Here is a 12,514-nt window from a genome sequence, read left to right as displayed (position 1 = left end):
CTCTTTGTGTGCAATCTTACCCTCTTTTCTCACACAGGGCATGGTGGAAATAGAAGGAACAGGGAAAGGCTGTGTTGAGGAAGAGTGAAACAATGTAGAAATAGTTGGCATGAAAAAAACAAAACTGAGTAACTTTGTGGTGTTACCCAGGGACTTGAGGTTGTTGTCTATGAGCCTGTTCAGGCTTGGTTACTTTGTTTTTGGTTTTTTTTACTTTTGTTACTTTGGTGGGAAGGTTGGAGGAGGACTCACTCTCACATTTTCAGACCTTAGCAGTGTTGTCGAGCTTTGTAAAAGTCTCACTTGGTAAACTGAGAACATATTCTGAGAGGTAATGCTTGTGTGCTGAGCCTGGAGCAGCCAGATGTGGTGAGGAGTCATTAGAGAAAGCCCTGTGCTCGCTCTCTCCAAAGTGAGAGTGCTCAGTCACTGCCTGTGAGTGAACAGCAGCACTGAGCAGAGGTGTCAGTCCCAGCTGGGGAATCACTTCTTCAGCACTTGTTCCTGGTTTTTCCTGAAGTTCTTCCTGAATTGTGACTGGGTTTATATGTTATTTCATTTATGGTTTCATGACATGGAGGGTTTTTATGCTGGAGACGTATCTTTGTTATACCCACATCTTGGTTTTATCCACTTCTCACCAGGGTGTGCCTTTAGTGAGAAGGGATCTGCCAGCATTTGTGCTTTTACTCTTGGGGACTCTGCCTGGAGGGTGAAATGAACAGGTTTCAGTAAGGAAATACATGCAGTGATGCTGCTTTACAGCACCCAGCATGTTCTTAGCCATTGCTGGGAGAACCAGGTGGTCTCCACATAGAGAAATTTCCTCGTGGAAGGGTATGTCTATGTCTGTGATTTCTTCATCAACGTGTGTCCCTGCATTTATTCTCTCTTTCTACCTTCCTACTTCCAAGTCAGGGCAGGATTTACCCAAAGCAGTGTGGGCAGCTGGTCAAGGAAGGGGATTCTGCCCCTGTGCTCTGGTCAGAGCCCACCTGCAGTGCTGTGTCCAGCTCTGGGCTTCCAGCACAGGAAGGACGTGGAGCTGTTGGAGTGGACAGAGGAGGCCACCAAGATGATTGGAGGGATGGAGCAGCTCTGCTATGAGAAAAGTCTGAGAGAATTGGGATTATTCAACCTGGAAAAGAGATGGCTTCGGGATGACCTCATTGTGGATTTCCAGTACCTGCAGGGAGCCAACAGGAAAGATGGAGAGAGACTGCAAGGGTCTGGAGTGACAGGACAAAGAGGAATGGCTCCAAACTGAAAGAGAGTAGGATTGGTTTAGATAAAAGCAAAAACATTCTTTACTATGGGGATGGCGAGGCCCTGGCACAGTTGCCCAGAGAAACTGTGGCTGCCCCATTCCCAGAAGTGCTCTAGGCCAAACTGGATGGGGCTCTGAGCAACTTGGAGTAGTGGAAGGTGTCCTCCCATGCCAGGAGGGGTTAGAATGAGATTGTCTTTAAGGTCCCTTCCAACTGATGCCATTCTGTCATTCTGTGATTTCAGAATCAGAGAGGCTATTAAGGAACATGTGTTCTGACTTGCCCCTCCATTCCTTCTCATCCTCCAAGACCAGCATGCAGGGCTACCTTGTTCCCTAGCACATGTTTTTCTAAGAGATTCTGCAGTTTAGTGTCAGCAGACAGAAAACTCTCCATGGGAATGTTCCACATCAAAGTTACTTGTGTTTAAATTATGTTTAATCTCTGATCTGTATCTCAGTCAAGAACGAGATGCTGTGATAGCTGTGGTCAGCAGTGCTGGGATCCAGGCTGAAGGAGGTAAAACCTCTGAGGCAGCTGAGAATGGGCATCAGCCCCTTGGGCATCCAGATGCATTAGTGGGACCCAGGAGGCCTGCATGCAATTTGCCTTTAATTAAAGAAGGCAGAATTCTGTGATTATTACAACAAAAATAATTATGTATTTCCTGAATATTTCCAGAGGGGATTTAAACTCTAGGAGGGAATATTGTCCAGGGGAATTATGCTGTGTATTCCTGCCTTCTGTCTTTAGGAACTAACAACTTGTATTCCAGCTAAAAAATGCGCACAGAATCACTGGTGAATGTGTGGCTGCAATAGTCAATTAGGAAGTGCAGAGTTTAATGAGAGATGAATGCTCTTCAGTACAAGATTGCTGGATATTATATTTTATCTGTCAGCCTGTGTATCTGTTTGTTACAGCGACCTTTGATTCACCCTATTTGTTAATGCAGAATGACTACACCAGGCCTTTAAACTTAATATTATTCTGCTCACATCTCCATTCTCATTATAAACATAACTATTTTTAGCCTGCACAGATTCAGAATATGCCTTGTAAGCTTAGGGGGGATTTATTGAGCTCCTGTGTGTATTCACTAGAGATTCCTTGTTGAAGCTTACTGATTTAGGGTTGGGAGGGGTAAAATATACTATTTATTTCCCTGCAAATGCCTGCAGGAGCTATATTTAGCTTCAGCTACTTGTCATTGCCATTGTGCTATTTTTACTAAGAGATGCAGCACTTTCATTGTTCACGGGTTTAACTAGAGAGAAATGTGGATGGGTGAGCTCCATGAATTCTGGTGTGGTGCAGGAATTGCTGCTGGAAGTCCGTGTGTGTGCACTGGGGGCACTTGAGAAACACTTCACAAAATGGGCACCTTCTTCACTAAACTGGGTGTGTAAAGTCACCTGGTTAATACAGGTGCTAACAATTATATTTAATTGTGTGTTAGATTGATAGAGAAACTTAGCAGGAGTGACAATGTGGGCTTTGTTCGTATTTGTACATGTAAAGGTCTGACTTGCTGCAGAGTTACAATTTATTTCATTGCTTAATCAGTTGTTAAGAGTTTTATCCTGGCTTTTGTAGTTGCCAAGTATATTTTTAATGGAATACAGAAGAGAAAAATTAGCATGGAGAGTGTGTGCTGCAGTTGGGTCCAGGAGGATGATTACATATGCACTACAAGATCATTACATATGCATATCCTTTTTATAATGCATGTATCAGGGCTTCTGCTATCAATTACTGCACTGTTTGGTGCTCTAAGAAGCAATATCTACAGGGAGAGTCTCCTTTTCTTACTTGGGCAAAATCAGGAAGTCTACCTTGATCAATGAAGTATTCCAGTGGATTCAGATTTGCTTCTGGATTGGCATGCAGAGAAAAGTAGAGCACCTTTCTTGGGTGCATAATTTCTCTTTAAAAACACGGGATTTATGCTTTAGCAAAAAAAGGAGGTCAGTCATATAATCTGTGAAACTGCAAAGAACCTAAAGGACATTTTGTGTTTCAGAAAATCAGACAGGTTAGCCATGAGTGAAGAGACTGATACTGTCCACTGAGACTGCAATGAATAAATCTCTTTCTGCAAAGCAAATGGATCTCTTCCTACCAATCTCAAGTCCATGGTTGGACTTGATGATCTTGGAAGTCTTTTCCAACCTTAGTGAATCTATGACTCCATGATATCACTGTACATTTATCCCACCAATAATTTTCGTGTAAAAATTCAATTTATTATATATTTTTTTTTAAAAAACAATAATGATGTAGTGTTTTCTACAGGCAGAAAAATTCATAAATACTTCTTGATGTGTTCAAGTTCTTATCTTAATTTCTTAACATGGACCTTTCTTAGGCAGCCTAAGATTGTGCCAGACACTAAAGATAATAGAGAGAAACAATTTATTTTAAATTTTGAAATAATACTCACCTTGAATTAACCCTTGTGAGGTGTAAAGACTTGATGCTCGTGTCATAACAACTGCTAAACTCCACCTCTCCTCCTAAATACCCTCTCAATATCAGCATTTCAAGTTAAGGAAGGTCTGAGTGTGAAGGAATGATGTGAACTCCTGCATGGAAGAAGCTTTGAGGATGACAAGATCCAAGTCCTTCAGGACTGAGTTCAGCAGCAAGAGTGGGGTCCAGAGACCCCATGCTAAGGAGCTGTGCATATCTCTAAACCAGGAGCATCTGTCATTTAACTGCAGGATTGTTTTCCTGTTAGATTGGAGATTTTTATCCTCCCAAGGAGAATTATAGAATTTGAAGGTAGCCAGAAGTGTCTCTGCTTTTCTTCTTTAGTAGTGTGGGAGTGTTTGTTTTTTTTCCTTTTATCCTCCTGAGAACAAGTGGGCTGGAGGATATTCAGCTCATGGACATAGAGGCACCACTTGCTTCTCCCAACACTGCTGTTAAGCCTCATTCTTTTTACACAAAATCATCCTTTAAGCCCCTTTTTTATACAGACTTTACTCTTTGTCAGGTTACGATGTGTAACCATGGGCTGTAGCCTCAGTGATGAGAGGGAGAAGCAAAAATGTCAGGTATTTTTTTGTTAGACCATTGTAAATAAAGCTCGAGGAAGTGCTAATCTCTATTAATTTCGATAGCCAGATGAATACATAGGCGGAGCTGTGTGCATTTCCAAATGCCAGGACTGGGTTTTGAGCTAAACATAGACACAGTCCTTGTGTTCACAAATTGCTACAAAGTGGAAGCTTGATGTATTTGAGTCTCATCTTCCTTCATTTCAGCTATTTAGGCATATCCATTTCCTTCCCAATACTTACTTCTTGGCCTTTTCCTTAAAAAAAAAAAGATTCAGCTGTGTCCCATGCCCTGTATTCATGTCTAAAACGTGTTGCTGGAGCAGCATATCCCACGTGCTTGCATTAAAAGCTGGCAGGACAGGACCTTTTTGAGGTTGATGCAGTACTGCACATTTTTGAGGCCATCTCTGCTGTTGTCAGGAGCTTGAGCATTGCCAGGGTCATCTGCTGCCCTTGAAAAGAGTGTGGTTAATTGGAGAAACTCGTTTTCTCCTCTTACTGCCAGATCATTTAATTAGTTACAGCTAGGCAGCTGAAATTCCTGATCCATGCCTTTATTTACACAAAGCTCTTTAAAGATTTTAAGCATTCCACACAGTAGAAGAAATGGAGAAATTAATTTTGTTGAGACAGATCCTCTGGTGACTTTTGTGAGATGGAACTGATGAAGTAGCACATTTTTATTTCTCTTTTTTTAACTGATGAGGATTTTACTGATTCTTGTTCAGAGCTGAGTATGGGAGTGGAATGGTCAGAGAAGAAGAGCAATGAGGGAGGGAGGCAGAGAGAACTTAACAAAATTGGGGTTTATAGTAAGTTTATAGGAAAAAAAAATCCCACATGCAAACCAGGAAACATAAGGCAACAGGTGAGAAAAGGGCTAAAGTTAGAAAAAATGTCTGAACACTCAGGAATGTGTAGAGCCAGTGCTGCTAATGGGAATTTGGATGAGAAACAGATCAGGAGCAGGATAGGATTTGGGAATAAATCATGTTTACAGTTGGGCAAGTAATCTGTATTTTTTTTTCCAAAGGAAGGTCTATTTGAAGGTTACACACCTAGAATAAATTATTTTTCAAATTTCAAGCCCTAATTGCATAAGAAATTATACTTATTAATGAGAGTGGTATTCTAGAAGGCATTTGGAATCTAAAATGGAAAGATTTTGTTCTGAATTTGTATATTTTTGAGCCTGGACTTCATGCTGATTTTTTTTCCCCTTAGTTTTTAAGTGTTGAAATTTAAGGAGGAGTCTGTAGTGCTACAGTCTGGTATTTCTTCAGTCACTGCAGTCAGCATCTGCAGTTCCTCAGGAGCAAACTGCCTGTAGCACTGACATTTCATCTTCTATTAAGTGCTGAGATCTACTTAGTGACATTTTTACTATACTAAGGGAATTTAGAAAAGACCTGCAAACACAATGTATGTGAGCCTTGCTCACAAATTATGATTTGTTAATTTAATTACAGGAAACACCATTAATATTTCAAAAATTATGTTTCAGTTTGGAAAACATTTGAGAATAAAATCTTGCTTGGCTCTCTTAAACACAAAGAGAAGGATGTGGAGTGATGGGATACTTCAAGAAAAAAATATAATAACAACAGAATCTTCTGGTTCTTTCAGTAGCAAGATACACACAGGGATAAAGTCAATTATTGCCAGTTAAATTGTTAGAGATAAAGAAACAAAGAATAGCAAAGCAAATTGACCAAGCAAAATAAATGATGCAGGAATTCTACCCAGGAGCTTCTGACCTGAATGTTTCCAAGCTGGTAAATTTTACAAAACCCAAAATTAAGATGTATAAAAGTAATTTTCATCAGAAATGAGGAAAGTAATGAACATTTTATTGTTTACTTGTTTACAATACATTACTATAAATTTGAGTTTCCTGAGTACTAATTCATGCACTGTGTGTCATTCTCACTGTTGATGGTTTCTTTGCTGTTTATTTCTAATTTTGCTGTACAACAGTTTTAAAAAGCTTTTTTACAGCTTGTTTTTAAATTATTTTAAAAATAAAATGACATTTTAAATGCTTTTCATATATTGAAGGATTTTTCTCTAAAAAAAGGTCTGATTATGAGAGTTGCTAATATTAAATTAAGCTGATGCTTTGTGTTCTTCTATGGAAGTTTTATTTTCCTTTACATAGAATATATAATGATTACATATCTGCAGAGTGGGCCCTTATATTCTTGATTTATAATTCCTTAATATACTCTGGGTCTAAGACAGATTCTTGAGCTAAAATAGTGTTATTTGCCACACAGAACTTGAACACTTTTTTCAGGGACAGATTCTTGATTCTGGTATTCAGTCAACCATCCCTCAGTTGAGAACAAGCAGAGGGAGAGGACTGAGCACCATATTTCACTTGCCAGCACAAGAAATGTCCTTGACACAGCTTTTCCCCCATTCATTTCTTTATTTCTTTTGTCATTGCCTGTTTTGGAGTTTTCTGTTCTCAGTAACGTTCCAGCTTCTGCATGAGCAGCAGTAATCTGCAGAATTAAATGGAAATTCTCTTTAGATTTGACTCTGTGTAGGAAGTACTGGGGTAGTAGTTCAGTAGAAATACGTGCTGTGAGCTGTGGATTGCAATTGAATTGGCAGTGAAAAATCAGTATTAAAGGTGTTGCTGCCCAGAGTCACCACTGAGGTGTTGGCAGGCGGGTGCTGACTCTTGCCAGTGAGTGAGGAAACTTTAGTGCCCAGTGGCTTCATTTTCCTTTGTGGCATCAAACCTCAATTCCTTTCTAACTTTGCTTTAAATTTTATTATGAGAGAACGAACTGGTGCCAGCTCTGTGCCAAAAATACTTTGAAGACAAAATGCATGAAAAACCCAACCAGCAGTTTTTGATAGTTTATCTGCAGAATATTTCTGGTAGGTGTCATTGATAGTGGGTGCTGTTGGTTAAGAATCTCTCATTTGGAACTAAGATGCAGAAACATTTTTGTTTCCTTTTCGTCATTAGAAAGAAGGAAGGAAATAATGAAAAATAATAAAAAAATTATCAAACCAAAGCCATCATAGTAAATATTTACTATTGAGTTTCCAGAAGGGAGCTCTGCCTTAAAAACAAAATTCCCCCAAAGTCCACAGGTTTCTGAATTTCAGATGTGTTCAACAGTTATCAATCAATAGGCTTCTTCTCCTGCCTGCCCTGAGAGCCTGCTGTGCTCCCTCCTTCCATCCTTTTGTTTCTTATGGATCATCTGCAGGCAGAATGATGTTCACAGGCACACCTGTGACATCACCTGACTCATTTTCAGTCTGCAGTGATGCAATGTGGAGAAATCTAAGAGATGCTATTGGGATTTGTAAGGGTGAAGAGAATCTGCAGGTCAGGCTGTGATTCCTGTAGGTTTGAAAAGGAGTCAGGATACAACGTTATTTAAATTGGGGGCTGTAGCATTTGGGCCATTCTCTGTAGGTGCTGTGGCAGAGAGTGGTAAACTATTTGAAATTTGTGGATTTATGAAAGTGTAGGATTTCTTTTTTTTCTATCATAGAGATAGAAAATCGATCTTTCATGTTATAGGTGAAGTAATTTTTGAGGTTTTTAAAGGAGATTGAATTTTCTTGTTGTTGAGGTTTTCTTAAAAATATTTTTTCTGTTCATATTACATAAATCCTTAGCAATAAAACTGTCTCTAACCACCTGAAGGTTCCAGAAAAGAATAAAATTCCTTCAGTCATGCTACACATCCATCTACAGTCCTGATGTTAAGTCTGCCTGATGTTTTTTCTTTGTTTGCACGTGCACATTCATAGGCTCCTGCAAATCATCATGGCCAGAGAAAGAACAGAGGTTTGGGTGTTCTGCAGTTCTCAGAATCTCTTGTCTCCTCAGTGTTTCATGTGCCCAGTTAGATCTTACATTTTGGGTGGGAAGGGATGTCCTGCTGCTGTCTGGATTAACAGAAGGTTGGGTTTCCTTTTCCCTGTTCTCTCCAGCAGAATTTGGGAAGACACAGCATATCAGCAGGATTTCTGCCACAAATTCCTCTCTGCAACAGGGACCAAGATTATGATGGTGCCCTTAAACTCTCCTGCTCATCAGTGGCACATAATGATTGTAATTTTAGCCTTTTTCCTGGAGGTTTTTCACTTGGTCTAGGATGGAAAAGAGTTTGAATTCAGGCAGTGATGTTCTGTGACCTTTCAAGTTGAGATCTGGGTGTGCTTACCTGTAATGACATGGGGCTGGGCCTGCTGAAGGAGCTTTGTGCCACAGTGTGGAGTGAACCATGGAGCTTTTCCCAGCAGGACACTCTGAGCATCACAGCAATCATACAGAACATGCACAGAGTTTTCACCATGCCCTAATTGAAATTGAAGTCCATTCTCACATGACATCCTAAGTCGTGTCAGATCCCTGTATTTACAGAGCCTGGCTCTGATTTTTATGAAATGGTCCAGCTGGTTAATTAAGATGAAGTATGCTTTGAATGAGTTTGTGCTTTTTTATTTTTGTGTTTAATATTGATTAGCTCTCCTGACATAACATAAACTTAAGTTCATTAACTACAAATTAGGAATTGACATAAACAGAGTAGACGGGTATGTCCAGAGTGCCCAGTGAAGGGTTTTATTTGTATTGTAAGGGGACTCTCATGAATTTTAATGAAACTAAATTAAGAATTAAAATTAGTCCACTTAAAAGGGAGTTGGAAATAGGCAGAACAGTTAAGTGCACACATGCAGCAGAACATTAAACTCTTGATTTTGGTATTCTATAAATCGCTGTGGTTATTTCAAGAAAATGATTCTCTCTGTTTCTTTTCCTTCAGCCAGACTTATAAACAGAATGGTACCAAACAGAAATGGGTTTTTTTCTAAGTTAGAAAATCCTTAGATTGTTCCTTAGAGCTCATGAAAAAAAATAACAGGTCTCATAATTTTTTTGTAAATCTTCAGTTGAAAGGCAAAGTGCTTTTACCTATCTGAGGCTTGATGGTGTCTGATAAATAGATTTCCTTTCCTGAATAAGTTCTTGACTTGAGGTATAGCATTTTCTGCCCTTTTTTATAAAGAATGAGCTAGAAGCCAAACAAAGGCGAAATTGGTGTTGTTTCTAAAGCCTTTTAAGAAGTGTCTGTCCTTCCAGATCCAGGCTTCAGCATTCTATGTGATGTCCATCTCAGGGTGGAGGGCTGGCACTGCCTCTGTCCTTGCTCTGAGATGTGGCACTAACAGCTGCCTGAGGACCAGAATAAAAACTGAGGGAAAAGAAAAAAATCCACTGACATTTCCCAAATTCTCACCTTGCTTCCAGCAAATCATATTTCAGGAACATAATGAAAGAAGAGGTGGTGAATAATCTCTTTGGATCAATCAAAGAGTTGTTCTGAGCTTGAACACTGATGATGACGTGGGGACTGTGCTGGGAAGCTTTTCTCCCATTGAAGGGAAAAACACAAAGCCCCAAATTTCCTCACAGAAGTAAAGGCTCAGTGCTGCTGAGAGCAATGAGTGCATAAGGCTCATGCTTAGAGAATCATCCTCATTTTTAATATTTACTAACCAGCCATTTCCTATAAAATGAACACAGAGATGAGGTTCATGCAATCAAGTGTTGTTCCAATCTGTTACTTCATGCACATGAGAGTAAGTTTGCAGTGACTTGTTGAGAGACCAGATTCTTTCAGCTCTTGTAATCTTTATCTGCCCCCAAACTTTGAAGCTTTTCCATTTGATTTTGCAGATAGCGAAGTGGTGAATATTTTTCAAGAGTATGAAAGAGTGCAACATTTAATAAACCCTAACTCTTTTAACAAACTTCATTTTTTCAATGTTGAGTGTGATATGGAGAAGAATTATGTAAAGGGAAGTCCAGCTGACTTTGTGCTGCAGTCTAGTTTTCAAAAGGATTAGGCAACTGTTTGCCTAAGCTGCAGTTATTTGTTAGATTGCCTTTTTTCCTGAGATAACAGAATGGATGGGTTAGGAAAGCAAATTTGCAAATCACTTCTGTGGCCTAATTGAATTGAACTTGTGAAATGCACAGTAGTGAAAAATAGCTAACAAGGAATTGACTTTTATTCCTCTAGACACTGGAAGCCATTTTGAATTTCAAGTACTCTGGGGGACCAGGACATGCAGAAGGATATTACAGGAACCTTGCCCTGGGTCTCCATGTGGAGGTGGAGCCCTCTGTTTTCTTCACTCGCATCAGCACCCTGCCAGCAACAAGGTGAGCCTTGCCCTGACTCTGCAAATCTCACTCATTGTCTCTGTTCTATCAAATATAACTTAAAGACCACATTGGAAACACTTTTGATATCATCAGCAACATGTAGGTCAAGAGTTACATGAAGAAATTGTAAAAATTGCTCATTTAGGAGTTATTGAAACAGTTCATGTGCATTCAACAGCTTCTGAGGTTCAGACGTTCTCTCATGATGATGTATTTTAGCAGGGACAGGATATCTCATGTTTATTGTACAATTTGATGACTTTTTTCTGTGTTTCTCATCAGTTGTGCTGTGTTGTGCATTACAGTTTGGTGTTTTTATAACAGAATATTACTGAAAATGTACGTGTGAATAATGTGATGAATAAATTGTGACCAGACTCTCCTCTGGTGCTTGTTTTCTCCTGTAAACCACAGAGTAGTTTCACATGTCATAGTGAATATTAAAAATCAAGGCAACACTTGATGATGGTCAAATGCTGTGATCCTGAAAATCTGTTTGAGTAAAATTTATCAGCCACTGAATGCAGTTTTAATAATTAGTAGTATTTTTGTAAAAAACACTCTATGCACAGTGGGAGCAAGAATTTGGTTGAATTAAATTCTGATATTATTTCAGTGCAGTTATGTATGCAACACTAATAATAATAATAATAATAGTTGAGAGGGAACTTAATTGATCCAAGAGATTCCTACTGGGCCTGGGAGCCCTGGGACTTCACAAGTTTAAAGATGGGCAAGAAGGAAATGCCAGTCTAGGGGATACTGGGTGAATATTTAATTTTCAAAGGAAGGAACTGAGTCACCAGTGTCATACCATGGCAGAAATGTCAAAGGATAGATGGACAGCCTGTGGCAGTAACATAGCCTGAAAAAAAGGGCTGTGAGCAGAAGAATTGAAACATCAAGGAAACTTTGAGGCTTGAACATGAAGAAAAGTTGGAGGGTCTGGAGCAAGAAGAGTGATAAGATGGGATTTTTGTTCAAACATATGTTTAAAGCAACTTCTGTTCCTGCTGAAGGGAAGATGACTGACAAGGGAATGGAGTTTTTAATCATGACATGGCCAAGAGAGATGGGATTCTATTCTTCCCCACAGGTGATACAGCAAATAATGACCTTTGCAGATAGCACGAGAATTTTAGGTTAGGCAAAACTACTGAAATCCTGCAATATTTTTTTAAGAAAATGTTCAAAAATCAGACAAACAAGATTATTTTTAATGAGTAATTTGTGTCCAGCTCTTATAAAACCATATGGTTCTATTAGTAAGCAAGTTTCTTGAGCATTTTGCTGCTTGAAAGTGTAACATAACATGATTTTATTATTTTAGGAATTGCTCAAGTAAAGCAAATCTAATGCTGCTTGGCAAAGTCAGAACATGGTATCCAGAACAACTGTTTGCAAAATCCTGGGCCCCTTTTTAATGATGTTCAGCTTCATCCCTGCAGTGGCACATTCTTCAGCCTCTGTAAGGTTTTCAAGATTGAATAAGTGATCTCTCTTGAACAACCTGGAGGTACCACAGCATCAGCTAAAAATAGTTTTCAAAAAGACTCATTATACAGGTTAAAATAACCAGATTTCATTTACTATTCGAATACATAGTCCCCTCCCTTCGGTGTCAAGAAAGCTCTCCATACTCTCAAAATGTGTATTTTTAATGAACAGACTGCTCTGTGGTTCACTGCAATTCCTTATAGTTACAAGGTGGATTGTGTGTGAAGCTGCAAACCTTCCATGAAAGCTTCAAATTCAACCTGATGCTTTTATTTGACTGTCCCTTGTTGAGATGTTGGCTTTTTGTGCTTGGCTTCTCCAGCTGTGTTTTGTGTAGGCCAAGGTTATCCCACCCCTGCCTTGTCAATCTGCTCTCTGGAGTTCATGATGTGGGGCAAGCATTTAATCCTGAAATCTTTACAAAGAGATGGAGGTGCTAATTCAAAGGCAGAGTTTCAGTGTTAGCAGGGCACAGT

General features: G+C 39.3%; 1 protein-coding gene across 3 annotated transcripts in view; it reads left to right on the top strand.

The window, feature by feature from the left end:
- The window catches only part of TRAPPC9 (trafficking protein particle complex subunit 9), a 447,339-nt gene that overhangs the window by 140,817 nt on the left and 294,008 nt on the right, over positions 1-12,514 (top strand). For all 3 annotated transcript variants that reach the window (XM_088179749.1, XM_088179758.1, XM_088179755.1), the window contains one exon: positions 10,396-10,538. In XM_088179749.1, the coding sequence (XP_088035875.1) occupies positions 10,396-10,538 (143 nt within the window). The remainder of the gene's footprint in view (positions 1-10,395; positions 10,539-12,514) is intronic.

The sequence above is a fragment of the Sturnus vulgaris genome, chromosome 1, assembly GCF_052056855.1.
Source record: "Sturnus vulgaris isolate bStuVul1 chromosome 1, bStuVul1.hap1, whole genome shotgun sequence".
NCBI lineage: Eukaryota > Metazoa > Chordata > Aves > Passeriformes > Sturnidae > Sturnus > Sturnus vulgaris.
This window is presented reverse-complemented; position numbering and strand designations above follow the sequence as displayed.